The following is a 25136-nucleotide window of genomic DNA, read 5'->3' on the forward strand; positions in this document are numbered from 1 at the left end:
GTCCAGTAGCTACACGACTCTGGTTCTGTCACGGTTTCGGCCGAGGCTGCCTCTCTCCCTTGTTCGGGCAGGCTTCGGCGTTCGTCGTCTCCGGAATTCTAGCTGCCACCGCTATATGTTTCATGTTCGTTTGCTTTTGTCTGTTTGTTTCCACACCTGTTTCTGTTTTGACGTAATTAGTGTCCTATAAGTTTCTCGTTGTGTTTGTCTAGTGTTGTGTGTGATTGTTTCCGTCAGTGTTGTGTTTTGCTCGGTTGAGCGTATTTCTCCACTGTGCTGGAGCTTATTTGCACCTGTGTGTGCACCGTTACATTTTGTCGCACCTGTTAGTGCGCATTTACCTTTCGCCTTCGTGCGTGTTTTTGCTGTCGGGCTTAGTTGTCCTGTTGCCTGTGTTGGGCCAGTATTACAGCCTTTGGAACATTCAGTCTGCGTCCTGCGTTTGATTCCTACACTACACCTACAACACGCCCTGACAGGTTCCCATAGTAGCCCTCTACATGATTGTCACCAGACTCTTCATCAACCACATTCCTCTGATCAAGCCATGTACTGGCCCTCTCCATCTTTGGAGGATGCATGAACTCAAAGACTTTACCTCTATTGGTTGACTTAACAATAGCTAGGCTACTCATGATGATGTATTGCTTTTTTTTTGCTTTTGAAGCGCTTTGAGATTGTTATGAAAAGCGCTATAGAAATGTATTATTATTATTACATCTATCCTTTGATGCTTGGCGTGTATGTGAATGGAACATTTTTGGGTGGTGGGAGATTGATTGACAGGTAAAGAAAAAAAGAAAGACAGGAAAGAAAGGTAAACTATACGACTTGTTCTTCTCGCGTCCACAGAGATGGCAGGACCTGAATGTGATCAGCAGTCTCCTCAAGTCCTTCTTTAGGAAACTCCCAGAACCCCTGTTCACTGATGGTGAGTCCAAACTTAATACCTGTGTGTGTGCGTGTGTGCATGCGTGAGTGTGTGACTGCTCTGATTTTGTTCTCTCTGTGTGTGTGTGTGTGTGTTTGAGTGTGTGCTAGTGTGTGTTTTACCCCTACTCACTACACCTTCTGTCTGCAGACAAGTATAATGACTTCATTGATGCCAACCGGCTGGAGGACTCAGGGAACAGGTTGAAGAGCATGAAGAAACTGGTATGTGGCTGACAATCAAATGAAAGTAGATACTTTAATTTGGGCTTACTGTATTTGACCCCTCTCTCTCGTTCTCGCTCCTTATCTGTGTCTCTCCATCACTCTATTCCTCTGTCTCTCTTTCTCCCTGCATCCATCCCTCTATTCCCCTCCTTTTGTATATTCATTACCCCCCCCTTTTGCTCTCTCTCACCCCCCCTTCTCTCTCTAAGATCCATGATCTTCCAGACTACTATCACCACACTCTAAGGTTCCTGGTCTGTCATCTGAAGACAGTGGCGGATCACGCCGACAAGAACAAGGTAAGAACTGCTCTCTGGTCTGCTCTTTCAATATGGTAATTTTTTCATATCTACAGTAGTTGACTTTACAATTATAACACTGTATATCTCCCTTTCCCCTCTTGTCATCTGTATATATATTTTTCTCGCTCACTCTTTTTATATCCTTACTATTCCACCTGTCTGCATCTCTTCCCTCTTCCTCAACATGTGTTACTTTCTCTCTCTTCCTCCTTCAATAATTTTGTCCCTGCCCTCCATTTCCCCCCACTATTCACTTTCCCTCATTACACCCTCTAGATGGAGCCCAGGAACCTGGCTCTAGTGTTTGGTCCCACTCTGGTGCGTACCTCGGAGGACAATATGACCGACATGGTCACCCACATGCCCGACCGCTACAAGATCATCGAGACGCTCATCCTGCACGTAAGAACCGCAGTCAATCACCATCTGATTACTCAGTGGTCAGCTAGTGATCGTCAGACCCAGCCATCATTCCAAGGGTCTCCTATTAGTGATTTGTACATTTTTACATTTACATTTTTAGTCATTTAGCAGACACTCTTATCCAGAGCAACTTAATGGAGCAATTAGGGTTAAGTGCCTTGCTCAAGGGAACATCCACAGATTTTTTACTTAGTCAGTTTGGGGATTCAAACCAGCGACTTTTCGGTTACTGGCCCATGCTCTTAACCACTAGGCTACCTGGCGCCCTATTGTTACAATGTTACATTGTAAAGACACTCCTTTTTCTTTCTCTATTTTTCAGCATGACTGGTTCTTCAGTGATGGAGAGGTGGATAAGGATGAAAAGGTATGTGAACAGGCATGAGATTCCATAATGCCAACCTAAAGAAAAGGGGGGGGGGGGGCAAGTTAGTATGACAGGTCTGGATCATCAAGCCTGCCCTTGCCATCCCCAGCTTCTCTGCAGACTCTGTGGGTAGATACTCCTCAAACAACATGTAGCACCCACCCGGGTGAAGCCGGCATCTGATAGATTTTGCTAGGGCGCCAGTGGCTCATTACACATCAATTATTGGGATAATCCAACCTTGGAGTGAGAGATCAACTCAAAACTACAACAAGCCTCTGTGATGTCCAAGGCTATGCCACCTCCAGTTTCAAATAAAAACAAAAGCTAGCTAGCCTATGGGTTATCTTGACCAAACTAACTGACTTGTCGGTCTTATGACACCGTTGAATCGATATTTAAGTGATAATGCCCGAGAAGCTGAAGAAGCTGGTGTTTGGAGGATATATTGGCAAGGGTGTTGTTAGGCCCGAGACGAAGTCGAGGGGTGGCAAACCGTCCCAATATATCCTCCAAACACTGGCTTCGAGGGCATTATCACTTTTATACAACGGTTTACCAAAATATTAAAATAATGATTGATATATTTTCATTAAAAACATTATTTTGATGAATTTATTCATACTATTTCATCCTTCCTCAAGATATAGTCCCGACACAAATCTAGGGTTGCTACCCAAGCCGGCTGGTTGTTCGTTCTATCGGTTCGGTTGCCGGACAACCTTCCCTTGCTTGCTAGCTAGCCAACTACGGCTAATTTACAGTAACATCAAAATAGCCAGAATAACAACAAAGTAGCTGCATTTGCATTTGTTTAAGCTGTTTTCTAGTGACATTTATTTGTATTAATCCATAACAATGAGCTAATGAGACGCAATTCCGCCTGGCATAGATAATGTGCTCACTTGTCTGGACACTGTTGTTCAGAGGAGCTAGCCAACAACAAAGCTAACGCAATCACTTTAAACTGAAGCTGGAAAGACTGCAAACTAGCTGCACTTCGTTTCGTTTTACCTTTTTACAATTGACATTTCTTTGTATATATCCATAAAAATGATGCCAGCTGATTCATGATTTCGACTGGCTGAGAAACGCTGCCTGCCTTTCTGTCTCGTCCCGACTCCCGACACATTCATTACTATGGGACAGCTGGAGATCAAATTTGAATATTGAAACAATGTTGCAAATGTCGAAGAGACAGACAGCAAGGTTTTTACAAATCTCTGCTGTTGAAAACTAAATGTTACTCTAAAAGATATGTGAGATAATGTCTAGATGCTTTTTATAGTGGAGATCAAGTTTATAAATTGCCTGGCAGGGTTGATGAGACAGTGGATTGCACAGTCAGATGGAACAGAGTACATAGGCATTTTAACGTCATAGATTTAGCCAGTGGTAACTTGTGGAATAGACACCAGCTGGAATGCGGTTTTAACCAATCAGCATTCAGGATTAGACCCACCCGTGGTATAAATAAATAATAAGTACTTACTAAGCTAACAAAATAAAAATAATATATACAGTACCAGTCAAAAGTTTGGACACACCTACTCATTCAAGGGTTTTCTTTATTTTTACTATTTTCTACATTGTAGAATAATAGTGAAGACATCAAAACTATGAAATAACACATATAGGATCATGTAGTAACCAAAAAAGTGTTAAACAAATCAAAACATATTTTATATTTGAGATTCTTCAAAGTAGCCACCCTTTGCCTTGATGACAGCTATGCACACTCTTGGCATTCTCTCAACCAGCTTCACCTGAAGGAGTTCCCACAAATGCTGAGCACCTGTTGGCTGCTTTTCCTTCACTCTGCGGTCCAACTCATCCCAAACCATCTCAATTGGGTTGAGGTCGGGTGATTGTGTAGGCCAGGTCATATGATGCAGCACTCCATCACTCTCCTTCTTGGTCAAATAGCCCTTACACAGCCTGGAGGTGTGTTGGGTCATTGTCCTGTTGAAAAACAAATGATAGTCCCACTAAGCGCAAACCAGATGGGATGGCGTATTGCTGCAGAATGCTGTGGTAGCCATGCTGGTTAATTGTGCCTTAAATTCTAAATAAATCACAGATAGTGTCACCAGCAAAGCACCCCCACACCATCACACCTCCTCCTCCATGCTTTACGGTGGGAACTACACATGCAGAGATCATCCGTTCACCTACTCTGCGTCTCACAAAGACAAGGCTGTTGGAACCAAAAATCTCAAATTTGGACTCATCAGACCAAAGGACAGATTTCCACCAATCTAATATCCATTGCTCATGTTTCTTGGCACAAGCAAGTCTCTTCTTCTTATTGGTGACCTTTAGTAGTGGTTTCTTTGCAGCAATTCGACCATGAAGGCCTGAACAGTTGATGTTGAGATGTGTCCGTTACGTGAACTCTGTGAAGCATTTTTTTGGGCTGCAATTTCTGAGGCTGGTAACTCTAATGAACTTATCCTCTGCAGCAGAGGTAACTGGGTCTTCCTTTCCAGTGGTGGTCCTCATGAGAGCCAGTTTCATCATAGCGTTTGATGGTTTTTGCGACTGCACTTGAAAAAACGTTTGAAGTTCTTTACATTTTCTGGATTGACTGACCATGTCTTAAAGTAATGATGGCCTGTCGTTTCTCTTTGCTTATTTGAGCTGTTCTTGCCATATTATGGACTTGGTCTTTTACCAAATAGGGCTATCTTCTGTATAACCCCCTACCTTGTCACAACACAACTGATTGGCTCAAACGCATTAAGAAGGAAATAAATTCCACAAATTAACTTTTGACAAGGCACGCCTGTGAATTGAAATGCATTCCAGGTGACTACCTCATGAAGCTGGTTGAGAGAATGCCAAGAGTGTGCAAAGCTGTCATCAATGAAAAGGGTGTGGCTACTTTGAAGAATCTCAAATATAAAATATATTTTTATTTGTTTAACACTTCTTTGGTTACTACATGATTCCATATGTGTTATTTCATAGTTTTGATGTCTTCACTATTATTCCACAATATAGTAAATAGTTAAAATAAAGAAAAACCCTTGAATGAGTAGTTGTGTCCAAACTTTTGACTGGTACTGTATAGAAACAAAATGCTGTCATAAAACATAAACAATAACATATTTACAACTCTCTGCCTAGGCGACTTCACGCCGCCATGGCAACCACGGAACTCTATCTGTCTGTCTCCTTGTGTCTGTCTGTTCATCCATCTGTCTGTCTATTGTTAAATCAGTCTTTATGTCTGTCGTTATGTCTGTGTATGTGGTCATGTCTTTCTTCCTGTGTTTTTCACTTGAATGTCTATGTTGCTGTGTGTCTGCAGGCCCCAGTGGATATTAAAAGGGATATGCAACCGGTCCCCAACATCGATCACCTGCTCTCCAACATCGGGAGAACAGGGCTGCCTGGAGGTGAGGCTTCAGGTGAGGGGACATGAAATCATAGAAATAGAATGAGAACAAACAGAAGTTGATGCTGGATAGTGAAAAATGCCAAAAAAGCTTTTTTGCTAAAATAATGTCCAGAAGTAATCAAGGCACTCTCATGTAGTAAAATGTTTTTGTCACTCTGATTGTGTCACCCTGATAAAGGCCTTTGTAGCCGCAACGTGTCAGTGCGTTTTTATTATTTTTTATTTGTTATTCTTGCTATGCATAAGCCATAAAAAATAAAGGCTTTAGAATGTTTTCGCTGCATGAGATTGCCTTGATTACTTCTGGAGAAATGTTGCACAAAGGCTTCTCAGCATTGCTCACTATCCAGCATGAACTTCTGTTTGTTCTATAGTATTTCATCCCATGATCAAAGAGCACCTCATAGTATACACCTATAACCAAAGAGCTCCTCTCCTGTGTGTCTATAGAAATATAATTATTTAATTCTGTACGTCTGTTTTTATGCATTTTTATGTTCTAAATGCTTTACATTGTATGGAAGGGGATTGCAGAACTCACCTCAACTCATCCACCACTAATGTGGAGCACCTAACTTCATTTGAGCATTATCTTTTATACAGTTCCCTTACTGTAACGTTCCCTATAACAACAATTAACTCTTGTTCCACACCATGCATTTCAATGAAGATGTCGTCTCTGGAATTCAGTGGACTTTGCTCATTTCTCTTGGCATTTGCAGTCTGTGGCTGTGCTTTACTATCCTACTATGTTTGGCTTGGTTTCAGCCTGTGTAGGCACACTGTATACTTACTGTGTTTCCCACTTTCTCTCTCTTTCTGGACCTTTCTGCCCTCATATCCTCCTAGCTGAGCCTGTGGATCAACCTCTTCGGTAGGAGCAGGACTCTACCTCCAACATAGTGTGTGTGTGTGCGCACTCATACGTGAGAGAGAGTGTGTTTGTCTGTGATATTCTGTTTGAGTAACCTTGGTTTGGAAGCCTATCCACATATCTATATCTCCATTTCTCTCTCTGGGAGTGATGTCATGAATATTGTGCTGGGATATCTAATGTGCTGTGACTGCCCAAGACCCCCATGCTACTTCACTTACATGACTCTAACCTTCATCTTATTCAGATTCCACCACCAGCGATTCACCTAAGGATAAGGTAAGCAATGTAACATGCATGACTCGGAACATAATTTGATATACAGTGTATTCGGAAAGTATTCAGACCCCTTGACTTTTCCAAATTTTGTTAGGTTACAGCCTTATTCTAAAATTGATTAAATTATTATTTTCCCTCATCAATCTACACACAATATCCCATAATGATAAAGCGAAAACAGGTTTGTAGATCGATGAAGAAAAACAAACAATTTAATACATTTTAGAATTAGGCTGTAACGTAACAAAATGTGGAAAAAGTCAAGGGGTCTGAATACTTTCCGAATGCTCTGTAATTGTCATCCAGACCTGGCTTGAATATGTGTTTTAGCCCAGGTTTGCTCTTTTGGGACTATTTCACTGGTTCCATTGTACAGAGCATAAGCCATTAAGCCATAGGAACCACTGAACCACTGAACCACTGAACCACTGAACCTCTGACTGATCCTGGATCTGTGTTTTAGTGCACATTGGCTTCCAAGAAGGACCTGAGTGCCAGGGACTTCCTCCCATTGTCAATCATCTCCGCCGTCACCCGGAAACGCAAGATACGCCCCATCTCCCGCCCCCTGAGCAGCAGCACCGACGAAGACTCTGAGCATGAGCCAATCAAAGCCAGCAACTATGGGGAAGGGGGAGGGGCCAAGGAAGAAGAGGAGGAGGGGGTTGGAGAAGGATGCGCCCCTAATGGAACTGAGAAAGTGGAGAAAAAAGGAGAAGAGGAGTGTAGGAAGAGGATAGAGGTAAAACAGCAGTCTGACAGAGGAAGAGAGGGAGAAGGGAAGAAAGAAGGGAGTGCATGGGCGAAAGATAAAGAAGGGGTGGCATTCCCCAAACCTCATCCTAACAGCTTCCTCTACACACACTACCAACCCCCCACCACCACCAGCCCTAGCCCCCCAGGAAAGCCCTCAGTCTCCCCACATTCGAAGCGCCCCAGCCTGGCCCGAGGACGCGCCGCTGTCCCCTCCTGGCTCTCCCCCTCCAGACTGCCCGGCCCTAGCCAACCTTATAACACCCAGAAAACACAACAGCCCCAGTTGGAAAAGCAGCCACTGCCAGTGCAGTATAGGAAGACAAGGGGAGGAAGGGCAAGGCCTCAGTCAATGAATTTGGATATGGTGCTGGGTAAGGGGGAGGGCGAGGGTGGAGTTGGGAGACGGGGAGATAGGGTGAAGGTGGTAAGAGCCACAACAGAAGTGCAACGTCACCGCAGCAGTTCAGTTGGTGTTCCTCAGGGGTGCATTGTCACATCCCTCAAAGTTCAAGGCAGTTCACGCCTAGCCTCAGCCCCAGCTCCAGTCTCTTCTCTCTCTCCCCCTCTCCCTTCCTCCCCCTTTTCCCCTGCATGGACAGATCAGAGCTCCCTTGGTTCTGCTGTTGTCATGCGGAGGTCGGCCCTGGAGCCTCGGGACAAGCGGAAAGCCTTGCGCCGCCACACGGTTGTGGTCTAACCTCGCTAAGGAAACCTCATAGTGTTCAGTTAGTGATTCATTGTAGACACCCACTCGAAAGTACTGCCCTTTACACACATATTACACAAACACACTCTCCATTGCGAGTATCGACAGGTTCAAAGCGTAATGCCAAACATAAGCAGTCTCAAGGGTCATAGTCTAAGGCCAGGATTCAATCCGATTGCGGGTTATAGGCATTGAAGCTTTTAAAGGCAATTTTCAATTGACCTGACATATGCAGCGTTTACTGTGAATGGGATCTCCAAGAACGCAGGAACATTGCCTTTGAAAGCCGCAATGCCTATACCCTGCAATCGTTTTGTATCCCGGCATAAGACTCCGCTGTCGACTCCGCCCCAACAGCACCTTGATCTTCATATTTTTCATACTATTATGCTGTCCCAGCTGTACAAGTTTGGTTCTCTTTCCAATTTTATGGTTCGGGATGGCCCAATAGTTCGAAAATGTTATTTAAGGACCAGTATAGGCGATGTGTTAGCCTCTTGTTAGCTTGTTAGCATCTTCTCCATAGGCTAGTACTGCCCTCCCTGCCCTTTACTAAGCTCTTCCAAAGCCCCACTGTGGATCAACAGGGAACTACATGGATCCTTCAGGGCAAAATACATGCATTGGACTAAGTTTCACTTCTCTGGAACTCTAAACCCATGTGGGCCACGGTGCCAAACCTTCCTTGGACAATTGAATATGATAACGCATGTTCCATATATGGGGGATTTTACATATCAGACACATATGCAAAGCCTACGTGTTTTAACACAAGCCTATTGTATCTGCCTGTGCATGTGGAGGACCCAGACCTCTCTTCAGTCCTCCATTGCAGGAAAAAGGCGTCTGTGGCAGCTATTTGAAGTCATGCCAAACTCATTTTGACGATTGGGGCCATTCAATCATATCGATACTGGGAAGCCAAGAAAGGCAGGATAAAAAGAGTCGAGAAGCACTTACACACAGATAATCACACATGCCAAGAGTTGCTCCGGTTGTTATCAGTATTACAGAGACAGCATTGTCATTTTGAGCAGTTGATGAAGTGGTGGTTTGGAGATACCTCGGTCCTCCTCCGAAAAATGTCTCCCATGATCTAAAAAACACTGGAGTCTTAACTGTTTTAAGGTTTTCTTTTTGCATTTTGATATTTTTCCTGTTTCTTCTTTCCTGTACTTATCATTATGAACCATAGTTATAAGCCAGTTTTTGAAAACCAACGTGGAGATGAAAATTAACCAAACTGCTCTGCCAACCAATGTACTCCTAGCTACCCACTCCATGGTCTCTTCCATAGTTATATGACTCAATCTGTCCCTGTCTGTCTGTGTGTGCCCATGTGCATGTACTGTATGTATGTGGGTGATTGTGCGTGGACCAATTTTGTAACAGTTGTACAAAGCCTTGTTAAGTTAACCTGTGTATATATTATACATAATATATTAAATTATTTGTTTTGAAATTTGCAGGTGACGTTATTCATTCTTTGGTCAAAGACTGGCATCTTCCATTAGATATAAAGAGATTCCGTCTCTCACAGTTGAAGTGTACCTATGATAAAAATTACAGACCTCTACATGCTTTGTAAGTAGGAAAACCTGCAAAATCGGCAGTGTATCAAATACTTGTTCTCCCCACTGTGTGTGTATATATATATATATACATACATACATACATACATACATATACACACACACACTACCTTCAAAAGAAAAAGCCATATCTCAGACTGGCCAATAAAAAAAGATTAAGATGGGCTGTCAGAGATATGGCTTTTTCTTTGCAACTCTGCCTAGAAGGTCAGCATCCCGGAGTCGCCTCTTCACTGTTGACGTTGAGACTGGTGTTTTGCAGGTACTATTTAATGAAGCTGCCAGTTGAGGACCTGTGAGGCATCTGTTTCTCAAACTAGACACTAATGTATTTGTCCTCTTGCTCAGTTGTGCACCGGGGCCTCCCACTCCTCTTTCTATTCTGGTTAGAGCCAGTTTGCGCTGTTCTGTGAAGGGAGTAGTACACAGCGTTGTACGAGATCTTTAGTTTCTTGGCAATTTCTCGCATGGAATAGCCTTCATTTCTCAGAACAAGAATAGACTGACGAGTTTCAGAAGAAAGTTCTTTGTTTCTGGCCATTTTGAGCCTGTAATCGAACTCACAATTGCTGATGCTCCAGATCCTCAACTAGTCTCAAGAAGGCCCGTTTAATTGCTTCTTTAATCAGCATAACAGTTTTCAGCTGTGCTAACATAATTGCAAAAGGGTTTTCTAATGATCAATTAGCCTTTTAAAATGATAAACTTGGATTAGCACAACGTGCCATTGGAACACAGGACTGATGGTCGCTGATAATGGGCCTCTGTACGCCTATGTAGATATTCCATAAAAAATTAGCCGATTCCAGCTACAATAGCCGTTTACAACATTAACTATGTCTACACTGTATTTCTGATCAATTTGATGTTATTTTAATGGACAAACATTTTTTCTTTCGAAAACAAGGACATTTCTAAGTGACCCCAAACTTTGGAACGGTAGTGTATATATATATATTTTTCACAGACAGTGAGGCTGTAAATCTTAATCTACCCTCACAACTGTACGAATTTTCAGACCATGTTCACATTTTGAAGTCAATCACTACACCGAGGCTGTTCATATAACAATAGCTTGAAAAAGTATTATCTTTCAACCATTGGTGACTAAGTAGAATAATTTCTCCTTACATATCAACTGAACATGGTCTCTCGTGTGCATTCTGAACCAATTGCGACTTCCACAATAACAACAGCCAGTGCACTCGTATCCAATTCTGTGCCCCACTGAAATCATTGGATCAAATATAATCTGGGAAAAGTACTTATTCAACCCGATTATTTATTTGAAAATAATTCTGTGATTAAGATTAAATGGCTATAAATTAAATCATGATTTATTAGTGTTAGTGAGGGGACAAGGAACACCAAAGTGGATCAGTGTCCCGTATTCAAAAAGAGTCTCACAGTAGCAGTGTCTGATCTTGAATCAGGTACCCCCTTTCCATGTTATCTTTTCCATTATGATCTAAAAGGCAAACTGATCCAATTCCAGTACTCTTTGTGGATACGGGACCAGGTCCTTCAACCTGAAGGTTAAAAGAACAGCACGTGATACATTTGCCATTTAAACATGTTCAGGTTTCTCCCAGCTTCTTGAGCGATGTCCTCCAATAATGTCCTATAGGACTGTGCCAACAACTTCTTCTAGTGGATTCATGTGGAAATACACAACCTCCATTGTCCCATATATGTTTGTGCTGTCTCCTATGGTCATTGTCACACCAATGACCATAGGAGTTTGCAAGACACCAAAAACAGATTTGCTTACGACCTCCATTGTCCCATAGAGTCCTATTGAAATAAATCAGAAATACTTCTTCCTCCAATGGATTCCTAAGGGGGAGATATGGGACTACTTTGTGGTCCGTTAGCTTCAAGTAGAGATACGGGCCTTCTTTTGGCCCCTCCGCAGTAGAAACACTAGACCCTGAGCCACCAGGGGCCACAGCAGCAGAAGCAGCATCGCCCGTCCTGATACTTCAGGGAACGGCCACCAACTCTCCTCCTGAGAAGAACATATAGGACATTTAGGGTGACAAACCTTAAAACGTACAATATTCTAACAGGAATGAATTTATTACTGCTGTAGAGGATGTGCAGGCTTTTGTTCCAGCCAAGCACTAACATGCCCAATCCCACTTATGACTGTCTTGATTATTTGAACCAAGTGTGTTAGTGCTGGGACTGGGAAAAAACCCTGCACACCCTTTACAGTAGCTCTCTGACCTGAGTTTGTGACCACGCTACTGGAACTGTACAAACCACAATGAGCATCTTGCCAAAAGCTAATAAGACAGATAAATAGATGCACATTGCATTTTCGGACACCTCCACACCCTTACCTCTGACTGGGCGGCTGAGGCAGCACACCGAAGACATGGTCTCCAGTCTGAATTCTGGGCCTGGTGATGGGATACATTGGTGAGTAGAGAAGAGAAAATACTCCAATACTTTTAAATATATGAAGGTATTCAACATACAGTATGTATTTGACTAAGGTCTAGAACCTATAAGAGAGAAAATGCCAAGGTGGCCGCCAGTAGATGCTTTCCCGCTCAACTTCACCGCTCATTACAGAAAGATACACCCATAGAGATGTACTAGAGAGCTCATTTCTTTCTAATGGCCTCTTGTGACAGCATGGGCAGAGCCATTGAGGGTATAAAAATAAATATAATAACTAACACCCTACCGTTGTACTTGCCTTTCTTGCACTAGTCTTCTCTTACTAGCATTGACTTTGCTAATTTTTTAGGAAAAGTTTTTACAATAGCTAGGTTTCCATCCAATTGGCGGAAGATTTATGTAAATATTATAAAATCCGCATAAATAAAATATGCACATTTTCCCACTAGTGGTTTGTTTCCACCTAACTGACTTGTTGCAGATAAAAATCAGTGCGTGATGACGTAGTGCACACAAAAATTACTTTTTTGCTTAAATTCATTAGTCGAATAAAAATCTCTAAATCAATTTGTTTCCATCGCATTTTCAACTCTACCGAGTTTTGTCACAAAAACTGTTGCGTTAAATAGCAAATGTGCCTACCCTAGTCTTGGCACGTGCGCTCCAGCCAACAGCTGGCAGATACAGTGCGGGTAGGCTGTGCAGATAGGCTAGTCTACATGATGAGATTATTATGGATAAGAGCGAGAATATTTTTTATTTGTCAAATGGCAGTCAAGTATCGATTATCATGTCACCAGAATAAGACCCTCAATATTTATTGGAATCGAGCATCATGCTCATCACCGTGCACTTTCACCACACTGTGAAGTTCATCATAACTTTTTTCATCTGTAGCCTAATAAACTGCATGCTTTCCCGAGTCGTAGTGGGAGGACGACACACCATATCATTGTGTGACTCCAAGTTTACTTCAGTATGATGGTTATTATATCAATATTAGCGCATAAAAGCAGTTTCTACCGCCATTTCTCGCATAATATATTTTTACAGCCACAAAATAATCCCACCATAACGAACAAACAAATTATCTGTCGGCATTTATAAAATTGTACCGAAACAGCTGTCATGATTTTTTTTATACGGTATAATAATATAAATAATATGCCATTTAGCAGACACTTTTATCCAAAGCGACTTACAGTCATGTGTGCATACATTTTTTTTGTGTATGGGTGGTCCCGGGGATCGAACCCACTACCTTGGCGTTACAAGCGCCGTGCTCTACCAGCTGAGCTACAGAGGACCACTATGACTTTACTCATATAAAAACTGTGGATGAAAACTTGGTTAGTAACTGTGATATGTGGTTGTCTTACCTAGCTACCTTAAAGGGGAATGGAAACATTTTACAAGGTAGGTCAAATAAAACAATCAATACAAATCCTATGTGACCTGCATGTTTGTCATATACACATTTCTACTTTGAATATTTTGATCAAATGCTAATTTCGGACTGCGTTCCGCCATTACAATTGCCATGGTAACGACGCTAGCGGCATCGGTTGGATAGAACAATTTGGAACGTTGATTTCTGATTGCTTTTACTGTAGGGAGTGACAGCTCTCTCATCTCAATATTAAGCAAAATTACTATGAAATGCAAGATATATTTGCATTGAACTCTTGATGTCCAATGTGCAGTATAGCTTGTTCAAGTCTTGTTAAAATTATAAATAAACAAAGTCACTTTTATTATCGAAGTACAGTAGCTACAGTATGAGAAGTAGCTAGTTACTAACATCTTGCCTGTGGATGGAGGGACTCCATATCTTGGAGAGGAGGCAGCGAACGCGCCTGTGAGCAAATTGGTCCCAATAAAACATCTCTATTTTTGCATTTAAGCCTCAGTTTTGGATGTATTCCCTTTTTCAACAGTGTGCAGGTCTCCATCTCTTCAAGCATATTGGTGGCCACATTATTTATAGGACAACTTGGGAGAATGATGATCCACGACAGGCAGCGCATTCTCAGTATATCAGGAGAAGCCCATATTTCCGACGGCTAACGCTAATACATCCTGACAAAATACACCATATGACTAGCCTGCGAATGTGCCTATCTGCACCTTGTAAATTGTAAAGAGTAGCCTAGACCCATAGCCGATGCGAAGGGTTGCCTATACAGGCCAGGCCTATAGGCTATGGGTAGATGCATTAGGCTATATTTTGGAACAAACATGCATTCAAAACGCAGAGCTTTTAAGCGGTTATTCAAATAGTCTACAGTAAGTTTACAGTTTTGTACTCTCTGGAAAAAAATGCTAACATTCTTCATTGAATTGTGTTGTAGGCCTAGTGTAGGATAATTTTATTTCCCCTAAAAAACGTAGGCTAATGGGAAGCTTTTTGCATGCCGGCGAAACCCACAGTGCACCCGTCATCTCAAATGACAAATTCGCTGCAGTAGGTCCAGCTAGCCTGTATACTGTTTTAAAAAGACCTAGCAAAATATCACAAATAACATTGTCTGTGTAGGATAATGCAAAGGCATAATATCAAATAAATTGCTGGGGAGAGTTTGAAGGGGGGGATAGTATGAAGGTGAGAGCAGTACGGCTAGTGCGATATAGTGTGATGAAGATGAAATTGACAACCATCTGGAAAATAGAAATTACACGCAATAATAATATTTAGCCAACAAATGAAGGTTAAGAATGAGCTTCTAACTACACTGAGCATTTCTCTTTTGCCAAGATAATCCATCAACCTGACAGGTGTGGCATATCAAGAAGCTGATTAAACAGCAATATCATTACACAGTAGTACCTTGTCTGTTGGGGACAATAAAAGGCTACTCTAAATTGTGCAGTTTTGTCACACAACACAATGCCACAGATGTCTCAAGTTTTGAGGGAGTGTGCAAGTGGCATGCTGACTGCAGGAATGTCCACCAGAGCTGTTGCCAGAGAATAACATTTACATTTCTCTACAATAAGCTGCCTCCAACGTCGTTTTAGAGAATTTGGCAGTACATCCAACCGGCCTCACATCCGCAGACCACGTGTATGGCGTTGTGTGGGTGAGCGGTTTGCTGTTGTCAACGTTGTGAACAGAGTGCCCCATGGTGGCGGTGGGGTTATGGTATGGGCAAGCACAAGCTACGGACACAATTGCATTTTATCTATGCCATTTTTTATGCACAGAGATACCGTGTACGACAGCGTGTTCCAGTTCCCGCCAATATCCAGAAACTTCGCACAGCCATTGAAGAGGAGTGGGAAAACATTCCACAGGCCACAATAAACAGCCTGATCAACTATATGCGAAGGAGATGTGTTGCGCTGCATGAGGCAAATGGTGGTCCTAAAAAGATACTGACTGGTTTTCTGATACACGCCCCTACTTTTTTTCTTAAGGTATCTGTGACCAACAGATGCATATCTGTATTCTCAGTCATGTGAAATCCATAGATTAGGGCCTAATGAATTCATTTCAATTGACTGATTTCCTTATATGAACTGTAACTCAGTAAAACCTTTGAAATTGTTGCATAATGCGTTTATATTTTTGTTCAGTATAGGTACGTGATCTCTAGTCTTCACTGTTGTCCTGCGCAATTACGCACCTCCACTTGCCTTTTAGCTCATCCTCTACTCTTGTGAAGTCCCAGGAAAAGCTAGAGTCACGCCCTGACCTGGAGAGAGACTGTTATTCTCTAGGTAGTTTGGTCAGGGTGTGAAACTCTATGTTTTGTATTTCTATGTTTGGCCAGGTGTGGTTCCCAATCAGAGGCAGCTGTCGCTCGTTGTCTCTGATTGGGGATCATACTTTAGGCAGCCAGTTTTCCTGCCTGGGTTGTGGGATCTTGTTTGTGTTTCGGTGTGTTTGGCTTGTTTGTGTATAGCCTTCCGACGTCACGTTTCGTTGCCTTTTGTTGTTTTGTCAGTGTTTATTGTTTTAATAAACATGTATGCATTCCACGCTGCGCCTTGGTCTAATCTGTCTCTCAACGATCGTGACAGCTAGGCTATAGTTGCGCTCTAATATATTGGCACCCTTGCACTATTGCTTCTAAAATAATAAGAATATTTTTGGGGGTGTTCACACGTGTTTTTGTTTGATTAAGAAATGCACAGGACCAAGAAAAAAGACATCTAAATTATTAGCCAGTTTAGGTCCATTAAGAAGTACATTGTATTAAACCTCTATAGTTAAAATGATTTCTTTCATGAATCTTTATGCCTTACTATGAATAATAATTGCAAGAAATTGCGAATTTAGGTGAGTGTTTCGATTCCTCTTTAAGACGAATGCACTAACTGTAAGTCACCCTGGATAAGAGCGTCTGCTAAATGACTACAATTTTTAATCTCCATGCTCTCTATCCAACTCTATGGATACATCAAATCCTACCTACAGTTGAAGTCGGAAGTTTACATACACTTAGGTTGGAGTCATTAAAACTCGTTTTTCAACCACTCCACAAATTTCTTGTTAACAAACTATAGTTTTGGCAAGTTGGTTAGGACATCTACTTTGTGCATGACACAAGTAATTTTTCCAACAATTGTTTACAGACAGATTATTTCACTTATAATTCACTGTATCACAATTCCAGTGGGTCAGAAGTTTACATACACTAAGTTGACTGTGCCTTTAAACAGCTTGGAAAATTCCAGAAAATGATGTCATGGCTTTAGAAGCTTCTGATAGGCTAATTGACATCATTTGAGTCAATTGGAGGTGTACCTGTGGATGTATTTCAAGGCCTACCTTCAAACTCAGTGCCTCTTTGCTTGACATCATGGGAAAATCAAAATAAATCAGCCAAGACCTCAGAAAAACAATTGTAGACCTCCACAAGTCTGCTTCATCCTTGGGAGCAATTTCCAAATGCTTGAAGGTACCGCGTTCATCTGTACAAACAATAGTATGCAGTCATGGGCAGCGCACAATTGGCCCAGTGTCGTCCAGGGTAGGGGAGGGAATGGCCGGCAGGGATGTAGCTCAGTTGATAGAGCATGGCGTTTGCAATGCCAGGGTTGTGGGTTTGATTCCCACGGGGGGCCAGTATAAAAAAAAAAATGTATTCACTAACTGTAAGTCGCTCTGGATAAGAGCGTCTGCTAAATGACTAAAATGTAAATGTAAGTATAAACACCATGGGACCACGCAGCCGTCATACCGCTCAGGAAGGAGACGCGTTCTGTCTCCTAGAGATGAACGTACTTTGGTCCTTATGAAGATGCTGGAGGAGGCAGGTACAAATGTATCTATATCCACAGTAAAACGAGTCCTATATTGACATAACCTGAAAGGCCGCTCAGCAAGGAAGAAGCCACTGCTCCAAAACAGCCAGACTACGGTTTGCAACTGCACATGGGGACAAAGATCGTACTTTTTGGAGAAATGTCCTCTGGTCTGATGAAACAAAAATAGAACTGTTTGGCCATAATGACCATCGTTATGTTTGGAGGAAAAATGGGGGACGCTTGCAAGCTGAAGAACACCATCCCAACCGTGAAGCATGGGGGTGGCAGCATCATGCTGTGGGGGTGCTTTGCTGCAGGAGGGACTGGTGCACTTCACAAAATAGATGGCATCATGAGGAAGGAAAATTATGTGGATATATTGAAGCAACATCTCAAGACATCAGTCAGGAAGTTAAAGCTTGGGTCTTCCAAATGGACAATGACCCTAAGCATACTTCCAAAGTTGTGGCAAAATGGCTTAAGGACAACAAAGTCAAGGTATTGGAGTGGCCATCACAAAGCCCTGACCTCAATCCTATAGAAAATGTGTGGGCAGAACTGAAAAAGCATGTGCGAGCAAGGAGGCCTACAAACCTGACTCAGTTACACCAGCTCTGTCAGGAAGAATGGGCCAAAATTCACCCAACTTATTGTTGGAAGCTTGTGGAAGGCTACCCAAAACGTTTGACCCAAGTTAAACAATTTAAAGGCAATGCTACCAAATACTAATTGAGTGTATGTAAACTTCTGACCCACTGGGAATGTGATGAAAGAAATAAAAGCTTAAATAAATCATTCTCTCTACTATTATTCTGACATTTTACATTCTTAAAATATAGTGGTGATCCTAACTGACCTAAAACAGGGAATTTTTACTAGGATTAAATGTCAGGAATTGTGAAAAACTGAGTTTACATTTATTTGGCTAAGGTGTATGTAAACTTCCGACTTCAACTGTACCTGTGTTGCGGCTAGTCTCTCCACTGCCTCCAGTCTCTCCATGACGCTCTGCATGTCCTCCCTGAGCCTCCGTAGGGCCAGCAGGATCTGCTGCTGCACTTGGATGTCCTGCAGCCTCTCAGCCCCTCCCTCTGAGCCGTCTCCTCCCCCTCGGCCAGCCCCTCCCCCTGCCCCCAGGGCCTCTCTCCCCGCCCTCCTGGGGCTGCCCTGGGGAACACCACCTAGGCAGGGAGACACGTAGGTTAGATGTGTATGTGTAATTGGCATATAGACCACATGCACGTCACACACACAACAGGAATACTTGCAAACACACACACACACACGAGTGGCGCAGCGGTCTAAGGCACTGCATCTCAGTCCTTGAGGCGTCATTACAGACCCCCTGGTTCGATTCCAGGCTGTATCACAACCGGCCGTGATTGGGAGTCCCATAGGGCGGCGCACAATTGGCCCAGCGTCGTCCGGGTTTGGCCGGTGTAGGCCGTCATTGTAAATAAGAATTTGTTCTTAACTGACTTGCCTAGTTAAATAAATTCACACTCTCTGGACACAATTACATAGAATTCTATTTTACATTTTAGTCATTTAGCAGACACTCTTATCCAGAGCGACCTACAGTTAGTGAGTGCATACATTTTCATACTGGCCCCCTGTGAGAATCGAACCCACAACCCTCGCGTTGCAAGCGTCATGCTCTACCAACTGAGCTACACTCTTTCCTCCCCTTCATCTGCACTGATTGAAAGATACTTGAAAAATGAAAACAATATGGTGGATACTCACTATTAAGCTGGCTTTCACCTGTTCAGCTCTTTTTTAGATCAGTGCAATGAAGGAGAGAAGGCAACGAGAGGACAGATATTTTAGGAAAATGAGAGAAAGAGCCTTTAACTCACGTTCTCTCCATCCGTGGTCCCTCATCCCGTCTCTTCCTGCATCCCGACTCCTCCTCATGGGCGGTCCCCCTCCATCCCCCGCCCCCTCTCCACCTTGCCCTGCCCCCACCTGCGTTGCCTGGCAGACCGTCTCTGTGTGATTGGCTTGGACTGAGGAGGGCTCTGAGTAAGCATAGCCGTTATGGAGGCCGTTTGACTTTGACTTGGGGACTAAAACAACCTGTGTATAAACAAACACACACACACACACAGAATACAGTCCTTTATTTGGATCCACTTACAAAGGACCCAGAGAACAACAACTTAGATTAAACTCTCATTCTTGTAAAGTCCCATTATTTCAGGCCCTACAGTACCTTAATATTGTCCAGCTTTTCCACAGAGTCCACAGAGTCAACGAAGATCTCACTCTCTGAGTCGCTGGTCAACAACAACACCTCAGACGACCCCATGGCCTCAGACGGAACAAGCTCAGGAACAAGCTCTGGAAAGAGGAAGCCTTGTACATTTGGCCATGTGTAAACATGAGACATATCAACAGTATAGTTAGGAGAAAGTCAGTTGTGTTGAATAGAAAATGCATAAAGTTAGCTACAAGTGGGAAAATATCCATTAGTCTATCCATCCGTCCATCCATATGGTATGGGTTCTATGGAGTGACAGTATTTTCTTGCCTGGGTGTGCACATATTGTAGCTACCCTCCAGCTTGGCAGGATTTAGTCTCGTGAAACAGAGAGAGGTGATCATGACTCTTACCCTGAGGTTCACTGGTGGAGGTGACTGGTTGTTGTTGTGTCTGACTGGGCACCTCTTCTGGGACAGGCACCTTCTCTGCGAGGGCCACCTTTTCCAGGGTAGGTACCTCCTCTGTGACGGGTTCTACTCCTGGGACAGGCACCTGCTCCAGGGCAGGCTCTTCTTCTAGTGCAGGGTCCTTATCTGGGACAGGTTCTTCTTGGGTCTCCCTCTCTTGTTCAACTTCCACTGGACTGGCTGCCTTGTCAATGCCCTTAACGTCTACACACGCACGCACACACACGTTAAGACACACACACATCCGCACCAATAGTACACATAAACACGCACACGGACACACACCCACACTAATTCAAAGTCCATCCGAGCATTTTGTAACCTTATATGACTGATGCTCAGATAACATGCAGAGAATGTTTCTTTCAACACCAACAATTCAGATGGTGGTCTAAAGACCAGTAGTCCACTGACCTTCTCTTAGGTCCAGCAGAGTATCTGGTGGCCGGGGCATGTCGTGGATGACCACGTAGAGGGGCTCAAAGTGGTGGAACAGTGATGCAGTCTTCTCATTGATGGGCATTGTGTCAATAACCTACACAGGAGACATTTGCTGTTTCAATAGTGGCTCTTTATGTGAAAGCATGTATCCGCTATAGGATAACAATTCATTGTTATATCACATTTACATTTACGTCATTTAGCAGACGCTCTTATCCAGAGCGACTTACAGTTAGTGCATACATTATTCTTTTTTTTTCTTTTTCATACTGGCCCCCCATGGGAATCGAACCCACAACCCTGGCGTTGCAAACGCCATGCTCTACCAACTGAGCTACCTCCCTGCTGGCCATTCCCTCCCCTACCCTACCCTGGACGACGCTGGGCCAATTGTGCGCCGCCCCATTGGTCTCCCGGTTGCGGCCGGCTACAGCAGAGCCTGGATTCGAACCAGGATCTCTAGTGGCACAGCTAGCACTGCGATGCAGTGCCTTAGACCACTGCGCCACTCGGGAGGTATGATTAACTATATTATATGATGCACAGTATGCAGGAGGAATTGATTAACTAAACAACAGGGTCAGTATTCACATCTCAGGTCTGGCAGGAGTGCTCAACTAGGATACATGTTCTCTTTTAGATAGATCATAATGAATAAAATTACATTGACAGGGGGGGACATGATCCTAGATCAACAAACCTACTTTGAGATGCTTTGTGATTATGGCCCAAGGCTTTTATTCCCATCCCCACAAGAAGATACAGGGTGGTGGTGCTATGCATGTTTATATTCAAAAGTAGACTCACCAATGCACGCGGTAAACAGCAATATCGTGCCGATTTCTGCAACAACTAAGAGTGTTGAAGCGCGGGGCTAAACTTCTTCGCAGTTTTGGTCCCCTAGCTACAATGTTGTAGCAGCGTGAAGCGCACCTATGCACATGCGCAGATACTCTGTGCGACAGTGTGAGATCACAGTCTTGCATTGCTCATCTCAATATCTGCGGTGTTGCCCGTGGCAACGTCAAAACGCTGTCTACCTTTAGTCTAAACACATACAATATGATGTATGCTATAGTGTTTCTCAACTTCTGGCCAACGGACCAACACCGGCCCTGGTATGTTGCTGACAAGTCCCTGAGACGGTTAGCGGGCACTGATTTAGACAGTTCTAGAGCGCTACTTTTAATGTTAGCTGTTCCTGGTATAAAAAAGGTAGAGAAGCACATATGTTTATTTTGATGTGCATGAAGGAGTAGGACGACTCAGCAGTACCTCTTGTGCCACTTTCTTCATCTCATCAACGTAGGCCGCCATGGCACTCTCACTGCTCATCTCCCCTAGTCGGCTCCAGGCATCCCTATGGAGACAGAGCGACACCAAAACAGTGTTCTCTAGCTAACATCTCTCTCTATCAGCTTCGTATCACTGTTAGTATATCATTTGAAAAAAGTGCACCACCCAATGGTCTGCGAGTGAGGTGTTAGTTTGGTAAGGAACAATCACCCTGTTAGAGGGACAATAACTCCATGCTGTACAACAGCAGCACACATGCCCTTGAGAAGTAACAGTGAATAGTAAGTGATTGTGTCAGCTGTCAGCTGTTGTAGTGCCAGTCCAGACGTTTATGAGCCGAAACCACGCCCGGTGTGGAGGCGCCTGCCAACTGAAACACTCTTACCTGGCTCAACTAGTTTGGCTCGAGGTAGAATTTGTCCCTAACCACAGATCTTGGATCAGATTACACTCCTACATTATTACCTACTAAATATGTACATTCACCCGCACAGACACACGTACAGCCTCTCATATCCACTTGAGCACAGGCGCACAGACACACACTCACCATTTATAGCGACCTACTGGGTCCCAGAAGCCTGGTCGGGGCACTGTGCAGGGTCCGCACACCGCCTGCTTGTACAGGCAGTAGAACCTCAGCATCACTTCATAGGAGGGCCGGTAGGAACCTGCAAGAGTTATTCAGTTGTTATTCAGTGTCTATTACACGTTTGTTTGACCTACATGTTGATAAGCCTTGTGTAAAAGAGTAGCAGTAGCTGATCAATAAAATCACTGGTTGGGCAATCAACATGGAATCTAATAGGCCTAATGAGCTTTCAGCTAAGCACTCAATGGAGCTTTGTTTACAAAACATCACAACTAATTATATGCCTATACACTGCCAATTCTGTTATATGATATCACAGCTATTAAATAGATTTAGGCTCGTCCCTGTAGTCGCCCACCATTTTTGGGAAGGTTTTGAATGACGTCGACCGCGGCCTGGAAGCGTTTCTGGTGGTCCACCGACTCTGCCATAACTGGAACTGGCATTGCAAACTGCCGTCTCTCTATGATGGCACAGCCCCGTGGCATTCAACCGGGGCAGCGACGAGGGACTGCTACGATGTCCTTCGCCAACTCAAACAACCCACAAGGACGAATCGATAGGACTGAAACGAGCTGGAAAAGCACATAATTCGATGATATAACGAATGATATAGTAAGTTAGCAAGCCTGCTGCTGGTTCAAACATAATAACAAACAACACTGATATATATTGAGTAGCCAACAAGATTGAGTACCGACCGGGTAGCCTACTTGCCTTTTCTAGTTGGTATCTCCGAATCTCTCCTCAATTCACTTGTAGTCGCACCGTCTTTTTGTCATGACAGCAGCACCGAACACGCTTGTAAAAACGTTGTTGACAGATATGAGATGGCAGGTTTTCAAGAACATTCAAAACGCCAAAATACAGATATGCAACGCTACTGTTGCTGATTAGAAGTGTATTATTTGAGTTAAACGAATGAATAAAGTTGTTTATCGAGACCTTCAATATACTTTACTTCGTACAGTTGCAGAGTGGTCTTCCGTGTTGGGTCACATGACAACATGTGGCTTCGAACTCTCCAAAGTGATTCGCGCGATGTGCATGTGGCTGTAAAATAATAAATGCATTTCTTGATTGGGTGTGCAATGTTAATTATTTTAATGCACAGTGCACACTATATAAGCAAATACAATAATACGTTGCAGCACCATTTATAGTCAATTTTAGCAAGCTATTGTTCTTTTACAGTGTATAGGAGGGCTATAGTCCTATAAAAGGATTGGTCAGAAAACTGTAAATCTAGGTAGCCCTATATAAATAAGCACATATAGGTGGCACAAACCAGTGCTTGTATTGCCAAACAATCACATGCTATATATATATAAAAAAATATTTAATGTATCCACCACTGCAATTTCTATCTAGCCAGGGCTAGGGGGCAATATTTTCCCAGGAGTAGGCCTATCCATTCTAACCTATACTGAACAAAATTATAAACGCAACATGTAAAGTGTTGGTCCCATGTTTCATGAGATGAAACAAAAGATCCCAGAAATGTTCCATATGCACAAAAAGCTTATTTCTCTCAAATGTTGTGCACATATTTGTTGCCATCCCTGTTTGTGAGCATTTCTAATTTCCCAAGATAATACATCCACCTGACAGGTGTGGCATATCAAGAAGCTGATTAAACAACATGATCATTACACAGGTGCACCTTGTGCTGTGGACAATAAAAGGCCACTCTAAAATGTGCAGGTTTGTCACACAAACAATTCCCCAGATGTCTCAAGTTTTGAGGGAGCGTGCAGTTGGCATGCTGCCTGCAGGAATGTCCACCAGAGCTGTTGCCAGAGAATTTAATGTTAATTTATCTACCATAAGCTGCCTCCAATGTCGTTTTGGAGCATTTGGCAGTACGTCCAACCGGCCTCACAACTGCAGACCACGTGTAACCACGCCAGCCCAGGGCTTTATCATCCGGCTTCTTCACCTTCGGGATCATCTGAGACCAGCCACCCAGACAGCTGATGAAACTGAGAAGTATTTCTGTCTGTAATAAAGCCCTTTTGTGGGGAAAAACTCATTCTGATTGGCTGGGCCTGGCTTCCCAGTGGGTGGGCCTGGCTCCCAAGTGGGTGGGCCCATGCCCTCCCAGGACCACCCATGGCTGCGCCCCTGCCCAGTCATGTGAAATCCATAGATTAGGGCCTAATTAATTTATATCAACTGACTGATTTCTTTATGTGAACTGTAACTCAGTAAAATCATTGAAATTGTTGCATGTTGCGTTTATATTTTTGTTCAGTACATGAACAAGCCATCCATTGTGCATGTCACAGGGTGTGGTTTGAAAAGCCAAAGAATAAAGGTTAATGTTTTGACACAGTTCATTAAGCTTTTCTGACTGTGAATATCTAACCCATGCATAATAAAAAAACATACATTTCCAGGAGGTATTCAAGCACAACGGCAACAGAGCCTATAATTTCAATATTTTCCTTATTACAGAGAAATATTACTTTTAAATATTCTGTTTTCTTTTTCGTTCATTTGAATAAATGTGAATTGAAGGTGCATTGGCATGGTGAGCATCTGATCTCAGGATATTTATTATCAGTTAACGTTCTCGTGCGCTTGTTCAGGGGCATATTCATTACGCCAAA

The 25136-nt window shown here is 43.1% G+C and overlaps 2 protein-coding genes across 5 annotated transcripts in view; one reads left to right on the top strand and one right to left on the bottom strand.

Annotated features, from left to right (window-relative positions):
- The window catches only part of arhgap23b (Rho GTPase activating protein 23b), an 80331-nt gene extending 70607 nt beyond the window's left edge, over positions 1–9724 (top strand). The window contains exons 17-24 of the mRNA XM_084163373.1: positions 853–931; positions 1082–1155; positions 1368–1457; positions 1737–1862; positions 2206–2250; positions 5564–5663; positions 6775–6806; positions 7270–9724. Of these exons, the coding sequence (XP_084019499.1) occupies positions 853–931; positions 1082–1155; positions 1368–1457; positions 1737–1862; positions 2206–2250; positions 5564–5663; positions 6775–6806; positions 7270–8259 (1536 nt within the window). The 3' untranslated portion in view covers positions 8260–9724. The remainder of the gene's footprint in view (positions 1–852; positions 932–1081; positions 1156–1367; positions 1458–1736; positions 1863–2205; positions 2251–5563; positions 5664–6774; positions 6807–7269) is intronic.
- A 1398-nt stretch (positions 9725–11122) lies between these two features.
- Positions 11123–23535, bottom strand: acbd4 (acyl-CoA binding domain containing 4). 4 transcript variants are annotated; one of them, XM_084169482.1, is made up of 12 exons: positions 23470–23520; positions 23242–23325; positions 22883–23099; positions 22483–22603; positions 21912–21996; positions 20610–20730; positions 20139–20399; positions 19738–19865; positions 19382–19601; positions 18483–18703; positions 12206–12265; positions 11123–11868 (listed from the first exon to the last, which is right to left on the bottom strand). In XM_084169482.1, the coding sequence occupies exons 3-12, from the start codon at positions 23010–23012 to the stop codon at positions 11737–11739; spliced, it is 1479 nt and encodes a 492-aa protein (XP_084025608.1). In that variant the 5' UTR covers positions 23013–23099; positions 23242–23325; positions 23470–23520; the 3' UTR covers positions 11123–11736. The 4 variants fall into 4 exon arrangements, with proteins under 4 accessions (XP_084025608.1, XP_084025606.1, XP_084025605.1 ...); XM_084169480.1 differs by having other exon boundaries at positions 23242–23535; XM_084169479.1 differs by having other exon boundaries at positions 19738–19880; positions 23242–23535.
- Positions 23536–25136: the final 1601 nt, after the last annotated feature.

Source organism: Coregonus lavaretus (assembly GCF_964263955.1).
Source record: "Coregonus lavaretus genome assembly, chromosome: 1".
Classification (NCBI taxonomy): domain Eukaryota; kingdom Metazoa; phylum Chordata; class Actinopteri; order Salmoniformes; family Salmonidae; genus Coregonus; species Coregonus lavaretus.

Excerpts from the sequence above, each read along its gene's own strand:
- acbd4 (XM_084169479.1), bottom strand. The coding sequence starts at position 23,012 with ATGCCACGGGGCTGTGCCATCATAGAGAGACGGCAGTTTGCAATGCCA. Across the intron at positions 21,997-22,482 it reads CCAGTAGGTCGCTATAAATG|GGATGCCTGGAGCCGACTAG; the intron begins GTGAGTGTGTGT and ends CTGTCTCCATAG. Across the intron at positions 19,602-19,737 it reads AAAAGCTGGACAATATTAAG|GTTGTTTTAGTCCCCAAGTC; the intron begins GTACTGTAGGGC and ends GTTTATACACAG.